This window comes from Kogia breviceps, chromosome 1 (genome assembly GCF_026419965.1).
Source record: "Kogia breviceps isolate mKogBre1 chromosome 1, mKogBre1 haplotype 1, whole genome shotgun sequence".
Classification (NCBI taxonomy): Eukaryota; Metazoa; Chordata; class Mammalia; order Artiodactyla; family Physeteridae; genus Kogia; species Kogia breviceps.
Window position 1 is genome coordinate 167,019,216 of NC_081310.1, and position 12,500 is coordinate 167,031,715.

At 43.9% G+C, this 12,500-nt stretch overlaps 1 protein-coding gene across 5 annotated transcripts in view; it reads right to left on the reverse strand.

The window, feature by feature from the left end:
* Positions 1-12,492, reverse strand: part of SZT2 (SZT2 subunit of KICSTOR complex) — a 50,944-nt gene extending 38,452 nt beyond the window's left edge. For 4 of the 5 annotated variants that reach the window (XM_059063889.2, XM_059063871.2, XM_067009544.1 and 1 more), the window contains exons 1-4: positions 12,363-12,492; positions 2,437-2,562; positions 1,951-2,124; positions 1,471-1,641 (exon numbers count right to left, since the gene is read on the reverse strand). In XM_059063889.2, coding sequence (XP_058919872.1) covers positions 1,471-1,641; positions 1,951-2,124; positions 2,437-2,562; positions 12,363-12,389 — 498 coding nt within the window. In that variant the 5' untranslated portion in view covers positions 12,390-12,492. Of the gene's footprint in view, positions 1-1,470; positions 1,642-1,950; positions 2,125-2,436; positions 2,563-10,158; positions 12,086-12,362 lie in introns of all 5 variants that reach the window. The other variant, XM_067009551.1, reaches the window with a different exon arrangement.
* Positions 12,493-12,500: the final 8 nt, after the last annotated feature.

Sequence of the window (12,500 nt, forward strand, 5' to 3'; positions counted from 1 at the left end):
GGAAGCACATAAGGCACTGTTATTCCAGATCCAGCGCTCTTCACCACCACACTAAACTCCCCTACAGAATAAAGTACAAGTTCTTCGCCATGACATTCAAGGCCTTTCATAACTCTGCCCCAACTTATCTCTCCAGTCTCCTCTTTACCACCCCCCTAACCCTCCCGCCATCATTCAAACTTCATTGTGTCCAACTGAGTAACATGTAGTCCCTAGAACCCCTGTGATTGAGAGCACAGTTTCATAGCCCTGTGTGTTTGCTTTTGCTGGCCCCTCTGCCTGGAAAGCCCATTTTCTCTTCTTTGAATAGTTAACATCAATTCATCCTTCAAGATTCAGTTCAAATGCCTCTTTGTCCAAAAGTCTCTCCTGTTGCTGCACCAGGCTTGGCTGGGTGCTCCCATATCACGAGTCAAAACTTATCGGTGCCCTTATCACATTCAACTGAAATTACCCCCTTTAATATCTGTCTCTGCAACTAACTCTCAACCTCTCCCCATCAGGATAGGGACAAGGTCTGATCCATCTGTGTCTCCAGGACCTAGCCCAGGCCTGGCATAAATCAGGCTTTAGTAAGTGTTTGTCAAAGTGAACCAAGTGTTGAGTGATTACCTAATATCCAAGCTTTTCCCGCCTTGACTGTGAGCACCTGCAAAGTCTGGGGATGTAGCCCACAACCAATGGTCCTAACACCCGCACTAGGAGAACACTTTAAACCAGGGCAGAGGGCTGGGATCCAGGCGTGTACCAATTGCCTTGTGTATATTGCAGCCCCTCAGACACTGTTCCTTGCATCCCCTTCTCTCAAAGCCAGTTTGATAGCTAAGGTGACAATGAAGCCATCAGGGACAATTTCAGGGTAAGCCTCTACCAGTGAGTTGAGGGTGGTTAAGAGTAGATGAAGAGAAACTGGACCAATGCTTATCTAAGCCCAATACAGATATTCCAGTAACAGACTTGGCCATTCTCCAAAAGGAGTGCCTTCTGATGGCCTGCTTGGGTGCTGGATAAGCCCTGTAATTATCTGTGTGGTCAGCATTACACCCAACAGTTCACAGGGCTCTAGGAGAAAAATGACCCTCCTCTGTCCTTGGAAGAAATTATGTTTCTGGGTCTTTGTTTCTCCTGCTGGTAGTGCAAGGAGTTAGGAAATTAGCTAACCTTCTGATGGAACTTAAGGGAGTGGGGAGAGAAAACAGTCATTCAGTGGCCAGAACCAGAGACTTAGAGGAGGAATGAGAGGGGCATTTGTCCAGTCAATACCAACTCACCTAATGCTATGGGAAGGCTCTTTAAGACCAGAGCAATGGATGCTTCTCAAGAGGAGAGAGACTCACAGAGATGACTAGAAACAGGTTCAAGGAGAGCTGGGGACTTTGGCACGGAGAGTGGAGACAGGAATAAGGACTTGGTAGGTGGACTGTCTGAAATTAGGTCTGAGGATACAAACTTGAAGAAAGGATGCAATACCTGGTGGGACTGCAAGCCAATGATTGAGGAGTAGGCCTGGATAGTAACGTAGATCTCAGGTTGGAAGTCGATGCAAGATCCAGGCACTCGGAAGGGCCGGAGCAGCCCGCCTAGGCAGCGGGAGAGGGCATGGAAAACTTCATCAAACAAGATCTCCCCTGTGGAATCATCCTGAGGGCAATGCAGAGAAAGGTCTCTCAAGGGTAACCAAAGGCAGCCCTGAGCAGAAGGCAGAAACAAGCAGCTTCCATGGGTCAGTGGGACTCTTAAGGTTGATCACACATCCACATACAGTGCCACAAATGAATGGGATCTGTCTTCAAACACCCACCACTCCTTCCATTGTGTAAAGGAAACCTGTCTCCTTTCCAAAACGGTATCATTGTGGGATCATTCTTCACTTATCCCAGGCCCCTCCTCTTCTCCTCACTTCCCACCCAATCCTTTCTTCCCACTGTCTCCCCTCAACCAACCCCTTACCACAATGCCAGTAGATGGGCTGAGGTCCAGCTCAATGACAAACCGATACTGCCAGGCCAGGAAGGTGACCCGCGTGGATGGTACAAGGAGGAATGGCCTGGGGACCACCGGTTCATCTAGCTGCCACCCAGGAGGCAGGACACTGAGGACTTCCAACTCCTGCTCAGACTGAAGCTGACAATTAGGAATGGGGAGGAAAGGGAAGAGTCAGGAAGTCACCCCTTTCTTTCCAGGACCTGACTTCCATATCCAAAATGACACACCACTGGTTCTACCTTCCGCAACCCAACCAAGCACTCTTCCGAGCTGGAAAAACAATTAAACAAGATTTCCCCTGGGGAATCATCTTGAGGGCAAAGTCACTTGCCCCTCCTAGAATCAGACCCCCTCAGAGTTAGTCTCCCCTCCTGTGTGTTTCCAGCACCCTCCTAAAAAAATAGATCCTCAGGGCTAGCCCTTCACATCCTGTGCGTCTCTGGGCCTCACCAGCATCTCCTGGGGTGTGGCCTGCACAGTCTGATGCAGGTGATTGAGGAACCAAGCCAGGCGAACATTTCGGGATATTCGATAATCCTTTTTCATCAACAGGAACACCTGCCCAGCTTCTTCCACCTGGGGACAAAGAGACATTTAATAAATCCATAAAAATTCACTAGTTCCTAGTACATATAGATCATGGTGCAAGTAACTTGTCCAAAGAGCTCAGAATCCATTAGTGAGAGGCAAGGCAGCAGAAGTGAAACATTTACCCCCACCTCAGTGCAAGGGCTTCCCAAGGATTCAATTCTCAACTCTTGGCTCCCATTCCCCCTATAAAGACCTCTATGTAGACCAAGTGACCTTTGCACATTTCAACAGATATGTGAGTTTCTCCTATAAACTCTTAAGTTCTTTGAGGGTGGGGATTGTGTCTTGCTCTATTTTTGTGTCCCTGTGCTTAGCAAATTGCTTAAAACAGAGCAGACAATAATGCCTGGCAGTTTCTCCTAATAAGGCTTGACAAAAGCAGGCACTAAAGGATCTTCACTGGGTGAATGGTAAGCCTACTAAAGACCTCAAAGCCCAACTTCTGAGGGTCACAGTCTCCCACCCACACCCTTCTCAGATGTCAACGCTCTAGTTCCTTCCTTCCACTGCCTCAAGGGCAGTCGGCTCAACTGTGTCCCAACAAGTGTCAGTTCCCTTGCCCGTGTCCTCACCTGTCACTACACAAGCCCAGCTAAATCCTGACTCAGGATGAATCTGACTTTCTTCCTTATCCACACAAATACCACACCAGCTGTACTTTGACAGAAAGAAACTTGTCACCTCGCCAGTGGTACCACTTCTAGTGGCCTTTACCAATCCTTTTATTTCTCCCTGGTCGGTAACCTTTCCTTATTCCCCTCAGGTTTTCCAATCTCTCAACCCCCGCCATTCCGGCAGATAAATTTGCCTACTGTTTCACAGAGAAAATAAGGGTCAACTGGTCTGAACTCCCCCAGTGTTTCCTCCAGATTAACCCTTATCTGTAACATTCCTATACCCCCTTACTCTTGCCTCAGATGAAAAGATTACTCTCCTCCTGTTTAGACAAACTGCAAATTTCTCCTCTGGCGTTCCTAGTGAGGGGGAAATGACAGGCTGTGCGGAAGTGAGCAGAAGTCAGTGACTACCTGTTGAGAAACGGGATGTTGAAAGGAAGTGAAGATTGTTTTTTTTTTCAATAATGGGGAAATATGCATGGAGAAGAGATGGGAAAAGTCCTGGAAAAGCAATAATGAAGGGTGCCTGATGTAGGAGAAGAGTGTGGAGAGCAGAGATGCAATGACTAAAGATGAAGGAAGTCTTTCTTCCTCAGAAGGCAAGCATAAAGAGGTATAGAAACAGATATTAGGAAATGACATGGATGAGAGGAGAAGGAAGAAGGGGGAAGGAACTCATATTTATTGAGCACCTAAAATACATTCAATAGTACACTGTAAAAGTTAAGTTCAAGAATTTCAGATTCAAACAGCCTGGGTTTCAATCCCAATTCGGCCTCTTATTAGCTGTGAGACTGTGGAAAAGGTACTTAAACTATTTAAGCTTCAGTGTCCTCATTTGTAAAATGGAGATGAATCCTAATACCAATCTAATTGTGCTGTTCTACAGATGAAGGGAAACCATGCATGTGAAGCGCTCAGCACGGTGCGTGGCACTTCTAAGAATATAACAGAAGTTAACTATTACAGGTTATTACCAGGCCCAATACTAGGCTCTTTACCTAAGTAAAGAGCATTCAGTCTAAGTAACTGCATTCAGTCTTCACACAAAACATTTAATAGAAGAAAGCTGAGGTCCAAAAAAGTTAAGTGACTTAGCAGAATTCGTAGGCATAGGGTCAGAAGTCAAACCCAGGCTTGATGAGCTGCAAAACCCATCTACTGAGTGTGACAACTGGATCAAACTGGGGACTTAAGAGCAGAAAAGATTCAAAGTGGTTACAAGAAGGAACACGATGGGGGTTTATAAATAGAAAGGATGCTTTGAAATAATCAAAAAGACAATTTAAACATCAATATGATGTGATTTAGTATTATTTTGTGTTTTGCCTCTACACCACCTAAAATCACATTTTGGGAAATACTACTCTCTGTTGTACTGTTTCCCTGCACTGGCCTGAGGCAGGCCCTGGCTAGGATTTTGGATTTTATCCAAGAGTTAGGTCAAGCTACCAAACTCTTTGTTCAGCAGGGCAGTACTATTATATCTGCATTCAAAAAAATTCCGTCTGGGGCTTCCCTGGTGGCGCAGTGGTTGAGAGTACACCTGCCGATGCAGGGGACACGGGTTCGTGCCCCGGTCCGGGAGGATCCCACATGCCGCGGAGCGGCTGGGCCCGTGAGCCATGGCCGCTGAGCCTGCGTGTCCGGAGCCTGTGCTCCGCAACGGGAGAGGCCACAACAGTGAGAGGCCCACGTACCGCAAAAAAAAAAAAAAAAAAAAAAAAAAAAAAAAAAAAATTCCGTCTGGCTACCACATGATTTAGAAAGATCCCCTAACAACCAGGGGAGATGACAATGGCCTAGACCAGAGCTATTCAAAGTAGCCATTCTGTGAACTGTTTGAGACTGTTCCTGAAGAGACAAGTAGCTGTGCCAGAATGTAAAACCAGCACTGCCTTTCACTGAGAGAGTCTTGGAAAAGTCAGTTGAACTAACCTTCAAGACAAGTGAGCAAGTGAAGTGAGCTCAATTGTATTTTAAGGAATGTTTAGAATATGATGGACAAGAACTGGTGATTAACTGAAGTAGGGAAGAAAGTAACCAAAAAAAAAAAACAAGGTGTCAAGGATGACTAAGGCAACATCAGAAACCAGTAAGTTGCAGGATGATTTCCGTTAGCTAGAAAAATCAGATATAGTTATTTCCCATCATTTCTAACCACCATCCCCCTCAAAAGGTCCCATCAAATGGAACGCTCTTATTGCCAAACTCTACTGGCAAAGAAGGAAACTGCAGCAATTACCTGCCCTCTCTTTCTCTGATCCTTGGTCTCAGGAGATACTCCCATAAATAAATAAATAGAAAAGACAGTCTTCTCCCTGATTAACATCTCGAAAATTCTGCCAGATTGCCTAATTTATTTCCCACAGTGTTAGTCTATTAACTTGGGTATACTTACACATTGTACTGTAAAACATTTAATATTAACTTTTCATTGTTATTTTGTCAACACCCTTATAAGAAATTCAAAGCCTGATGGCTTCCATATGTATGATTAGAGCACCAATAAACACCATAAAATATATTCATTTGTATTGGGCTTTGGCTTTCTCAGATAAAGAGCAACTGTGCTCAGTGCCAGTAGGCAACCTCTCCCTCAGGACTGGCTGAACTGGTGGGTATGATATTAGTGAACTCTCTCGTCTACAAGTTGACTATGCTGGATCCTTGCCAAGGTTCTTATCTAAAAAAGGATGGGCTGGGCTCAGTATTATCAGAATAGGAAGGATATCCCAGTTCAGCAGCCCTTTCTGTTTATCACTCTATCCCCAGAGCCTGGTGCACTGCCTGGCAATAGGATGCTCAATAAAATTTTGCTGAATAAGTGAATTCACTATATGTTCTAAGCTAAGCAAAGCAAACGCGGCATTTAAAATGAATCACAGGCAGTACAACTCTTCTTAAGGTAAGGTAATCTTAACACTAGTCTCCATATTTTTCCTTTTGTTCTTCTTTGGTGCTTAGTGAAGACTTTTTCAAATGCCAGCCTGTTTCAGTTATGCAAGGAAATAGCCAGGAAAGGAGTTTGGGCCCATATTGAGCCAGGGTTAAAGGAGGGAGCACCATAAGGACAGCTGGGGACACTTGGTCACTTCATCTTCTAGGACTAAAATCTTGGCCACTCTGGGTTTAATAAATGAACCTTTCCATAATTCCCTACACTGTTTGTTATCTCTGCTAGGCATTCACAAAGCAGTCTGGACTTCTTAATAGCATCCACCACAGTTCATAATGAAGAATTTGTGTATTTTTTAATGTTGGTTTCCTCTACAAGTGTAGAAGCTCCAGGGAGGTAGGGGCTGCCTATATTGTTCTTTGTTGTATCTCTAGTAACTAGCGCAGTGCCAAGACACACTAAGGGTTTGAATATTTGTTGAATGCACGTATGAATGAGGGAAATTGCTCTCGCAAGCTATATTTATTCTCTTCTCTAGTTCAAGCTATGTTCTTAGTATCTTACCAGAGGTTCCTAATTTTTCATTTTTATCAACATCTGGCTTTTGTTGTTCAAGAGTTCTCATCCTTCCTCATCTGCTTTATGGAAAAACTAACCCAGTCTGTTGTTTGGACTTTTCCTTTGCCTCCATGAAAGTTGTTTTTACCAAGTTTTTTTTCACTAGTATGTTCTTTACTGGTATTATCTTCTTTTCTACGATTCTGGAATCGGGGGAAGGGGAGTTGTAGTGTAAACGCGAATAGATTTGTTTTAGACAGAATTACAGTATTATGGAAAGAAAATGTGATATGATAGCTGAGACTCTGGGCTTGAATTTTAGTTTCCTCCTCTATAAAATACCACCACTTACCCCAATGATGGGTGAAAGCACATTGTAAAGTTAAAAGTGCCATATAAATGCACATAGTAGTAGTACAAGGTGCTGCTTCGAGTCTGGAGGAAGTCCTGCACAGCCATTCCCTCCAGCTTTTTTGGCTCACCCCCACTTAGTTGGCAGAGTTGGAAATTTCTTCACAATGAGCCAGAATCTGTCTTGTTGATATTACCTTGACCTGCTCCTGAAATCCGTTCTCTTGAACATATCTAACTCACTTTGGGTTTTACCTCCTGAGGCCACACAGGGAAATCTGACCCTCTGCTAAAGGAGAAGCTATCAAACATCTGATGATGGTTCTGAGTCTTTGATTCTCCATAATAAACATTTCCAGATTCCTTAAACGTATCTCAAACGGCATGGTTTCAAGTTCCCTCACTATTTTATATCTTAGATCACGTGCCGACAAATGAACTCTGGCTGGTCTACTTTTCAACTTAAAATGTGGGGGCCAGAATAGAGCACAATACCCAGGTGAGGTCACAGATTCAGAATCTCCTAGATTCTATTTACTTCAGGCGGAGCTTTACCATGCTACTGACCCGAGAAACCTCTCTGACTTCCTCGCTTCTGCTGCTGCTTAGACACATCCCCCATTCTCTCCTCATGCAGCTGGCTTTTTTGGGACACGCACAATTATTCAATTTGTCCTATTACATTGGATAAATCCAGCCTATTTTCTATTGTGAAGCTTGACTGCTGTTTTGTCTTCTAGTAAATCTTTTTCCAGCTTAATTTCCCTGCTAATTTGATCAGGATGCCATCAAGTCCTCATCCAAGTCCCAAGAGGACAAAGGCAAGGTGAGCATACATTCATTTATCAGTCAACAAATTTACGGAGAGCCAGATACATGCTAGCACTGGGCTGGTCCTAAGGATACAATGGAAAGCAAAAATTGGTATTCTCTGCCCTCACAAGATTTACCCGATAATGGAGGAAAAAACGAATCAAAGAATCACTCTAAATACGATATTAATACAAACTAAGTGTGCCAAGGATAAGAATGTGATTGTATGACAGCATGTAACGAAGTAACCTGACTCAGGCAAGAGTCTTAAGAGAAAGTGTCCCTGAAGACTGAGCAGGGTTGGCCTAGTGAGGAGGGAAAGGGGAATACACCAGATGGAGGATATAAACAAGCACTGTCCTATTAGAAGATTTTCTTCACACTATTTGTTAGTAGGCTGCTTAATTCCACTGCTGTGCAGCTTCCATTTCTCCACCTTGTTTCGAAGGTTATTTTGAATGACAGACTGACTCTTCAAGGCCAAACTGAAGTCTAGTTCACCAATCAGTTCTTATAGAATCCACTCTCTCGAAACCAGGAACATTTCCTGACTCGAGTTTTCTCGCAACATTCCCCCCATACATGATCCTTCCAAGTCAACAACTACATTTTCACAAACATCATTTCTAAGTTTTCTGCACATTCAAGAGGTGATTTAACAGAACTAAAGACTCAAGAATTAATTAAAGCAGTTAGAATGGTATTTTTCCAAGTGTGATCCAAGGAGCAGCAGCATCAGAAACACCTGAGGTGCTTGTTAAAATGCAGATTCCTAGGCACCATCTGAGACCAACTGAATTAAGAGATGAGAGAGCTTGGGAAGCTATACGTAACAAGCTCCCTCAAGTGAGTCTTCCTCTTTACTGTTTGAGAATCCCTGAATTAGTTGTGTTCTCCCAGCACCCACACTCATATGGAGTTTTAATCCCTGATTCTTAATCCTTCTGAGTCTGAAGTGTACTGGAGCAGTCTGGCAAAGAGAAAGCAGGGTTTCGAAGTCAGAGATCTGGATTTAAATCTGGCTCTACTACTTGTTATCTAGGTGAGCTTGGACAAGTTAGTTTTTCCAGGCCTCAGTTTCTTCATCTATAACATGTGGATAAGAATGTCTACTTCAGGGACTTCTTTGGTGGCGCAGTGGTTAAGAATCCACCTGCCAATGCAGGGGACACAGGTTTGAGGCCTGGTCCGGGAAGATCCCACATGCCGTGGGGCAACTAAGCCCGTGTGCCACAACTACTGAGCCTGCGCTCTAGGGCCTGCGAACTACAACTACTGAGCCCAAGTGCCACAACTACTGAAGCCCGTGCTCCACAAGAGAAGCCACCGCAATGAGAAGCCCGTGCACCGCATCGAAGAGTAGCTCCCACTCGCTGCAACTAGAGAAAAAAGCCCACGTGCAGCAACGAAGACCCAATGCAGCCAAAAATAAATAAATAAAATAAATAAATTTTTAAAAAAGAAAAGAATGTCTATTTCAGAAGGATGTTGTGGCAATTAATCAGGAGAGTCAGAACAATGACAGAGGAAGCCTATCATTCTTTGGAACATTTATTGAGGCCTATATACCATTTATAGCAAGATGAATAAAACATTATCAGACACTGTGTTGCATACCATGTATACCAGGATGCAGCAAACATTGTCCATCTCGTTAATTTGTTGTTTGTTCATTGCCCCTGTCCCTTGGTGGTTAAGGTATAAATTATTCCTGGAGACTTTTCCAACCCCTGTGCTGTTTTCTGTTAACAGAATCCCACAAAATAATGTAGTTTCCACCTGCCCTTGAACCACTGTACTTATGCCAAAGTCCTGAACCTCTAGCACGGCTTCAACCTGAATCTTCTTCACCAGCCTTCTCTCTCACCCACCTCCATCTGAGTTCGAGCTCCTTGAATCAAACGCTGGTTCTGCTGCTTATTAGTATAAGGCCTTGGTGAAGTTACTTAAACTCTCTGTGCCTTAATTTCCTCATCTGAGAAACAGGGATAGTAAGACTGCTTTTTTTTTTTTTAAGATTTTTTTGATGTGGACCACTTTTAAAGTCTTTATTGAATTTGTTACAATATTACTTCTGTTTTATGTTTCGGTTTTTTGGCCGCGAGGCATGTGGCATCTTCGCTCCCTGACCAGGGATCGAACCCGCACCCGCACCCCCTACACTGGAAGGCTGTCTTAACCACTGGACTGCCAGGGAAGTCCCAACAGTGCCTATTTCACAGGGGTTTTCCTAGTATTAGATGATACTCAGTAAGCACTCGTATTAGCTATTCTCATTGCCACTGCACCCACACTGGCAGCTGCTTTGTGGTAGTTCTCTGAAGGTTCTCAGCTCCTCCTCACCTCAGGATTTTCACTGTTCCCTTTGCCTGTAATGCGCTCTGCCTCTTCTCACAGCCACCTTCCACTCCTTCAGGCTTAAATGTCATTCCTCTGAGGCTTTCTGATCCACCCCCTCCACTGAAAAATTAGGTTAAGAACCCCTGTTAAACACTCATTCATTCTATACTTTTCCTTTGAAGTGCTTATTATCATAATTCAACATGTGCACTCCATTAGGATAGGGAATGTATCTTACACTGCTCCGTATCTACCCTGATAATCAGCACAATTCTGAGTGCATAGCAGCAGCATAAAATAATTTAAGTATCTGAGGAATGAATGACTTCTTAAATCTGACTATGCCCAATATTTCTCTCTTGGAATTGTAATAACCTCTAACAATCCGTCACTTTTCTGCTCAGGGGCAGAACTCTTCACTCCCTCTACCTTCTGAGATAAAATTTTCAGAAATGTAAATCAAGAATTCAACAAATGAACTTTTGGCTGAGTGAGACTTCCAGGAGCGTATGTCTTGACTCCAAGTTCCTTTAGATTTGTACTGCTCAATATGGTAGCCATTACCACGTGGGGCTACTGAGCACTTGAGATATTGCTAGTCCAAAGTGAGATATGCTGTAAAATACACTCTGGATTTTCAAGACTTGGTACAATAAAAGAATGTTAAATATCTCATAATTTTTAATATGTATTACATATTGGCATGATAATGTTTTGGAAATATGGGGTTAAAGAAAAATATATTATTAAAATTAATTTTACCTGTTTTTTTTTTTTTTTTTTACCTTTTTAAATGTGGCTACTAGAAAACTGACATATATGCCTTGCATTGGATGCAATGCCGTTTTAGACTACCTGCCTAAAAGATATGTTGTATTTCACCACAACATCCCTCCATTTCTTCTCATTTTAATCCATAACAAAACACACTCCAAATTCCTTCATCGGTTTTTCTCAATGATATTTCTGATGCATAGGCTACTCCATCACCCTTGTCGACACATCTGATCCTTTTTAATAGGGTAGTTTCCTACAACCATATTTAATCTTGGGTCTCATGACATCAAATTGGAGATTTACCATCCTGTGGCTACTTTATTATTTATACTGTAAACATTATGACTAAGAACACAAGATCTACAGCAGACCACCAGTTTTGGAGTCTTGGCTCTGGTACTTACTAGCTGTGCAACTTTATTACTCTTAATATCTATCTCTGTGCCTCAGTTTCCTCAACTGAAAAATGGGGATGGTAATATTGTCTACTGCGTAGGGTTCAGAGTATTAACTGATGTGGGTAAAGTGCTGAGATGGTCCCTGACACACAGTAAGCATTCAATAAGTAATGACAACTATCTGCATCATTATACACATCTCTCACCCTTCCCATCTACTCATATATTCTCTTGTAAAACTGGGCCCCTCTCCTAGTGACGTTGTTCTTTCCAAATCCGAGATTTTACACTCAGATCTTCTAACTCCAAAACTCTGCTACACCCCAGCTGAGAGTAGCACTCGGGTAAGGTACTTCTCTCGATTTTCAGTTTCTTACCTGTAAATGACAGTGGGTATTGCCACCTTAATTTGCACAAGTTTGAATGACACAATGTATATAAAGTTCCTTGCATGGTCCTTAGCACCTTATGGATACTTTATTTGCATTTTCTGATTTAAAACATGTGACCCTAACAATACACCAATGATAAGTACTTTATGAAGAAGGAAACAGGCCGGGAAGTCAAGACTTGCCCGAAGTTGCACAGTTACACGGCAGCGCCAATACCGGAACGAGGTTTCTCTCTGAGTCAAATGTTTTTTCATGAAACCAAAGCTGCTCTCCAAAAGCATGAGCGATAGGACTAAATTCATGCTGTTTATGGCATTCCAATATTTGAAGAAATGCAGCAACTGGCAAAGCTGCCCAATGAAACTGCAACGGAAAATCAAAATACAGGTTTTCTTGATACGATTATGAGGTCAAAGAACCCGAGAGCCCTACAGTTGGCGTCGCGGATGAAATTTCGGCAAACAAAACAGCGACAAGTTCCTCCTCTAGCCCCCCAGGAAAGTGCGGGTGAGGAGATACGATTGTCTGGGCTTCGGGCTGGCCCGGCGGCCCCGGACCCGGAGGAGGCCACGGCCGCGCCCGGCCGCCGGACCCTCACCCTCGGACCCGGGACCCAGCGCTGCGCCCGCCCGCCCCTCACCTCCGGCTCCGGGCGCTCCGAGGCCATCACACAGCCCTCCCGCGCCGGCCCGGGCAAGAGAAGCTGCTCCGCTCGTGACCCCTGACCCGGCGGCCTGGAGACCTGCGGGACAGGAAGTGAGGGGGAGGGCCGAGTCCT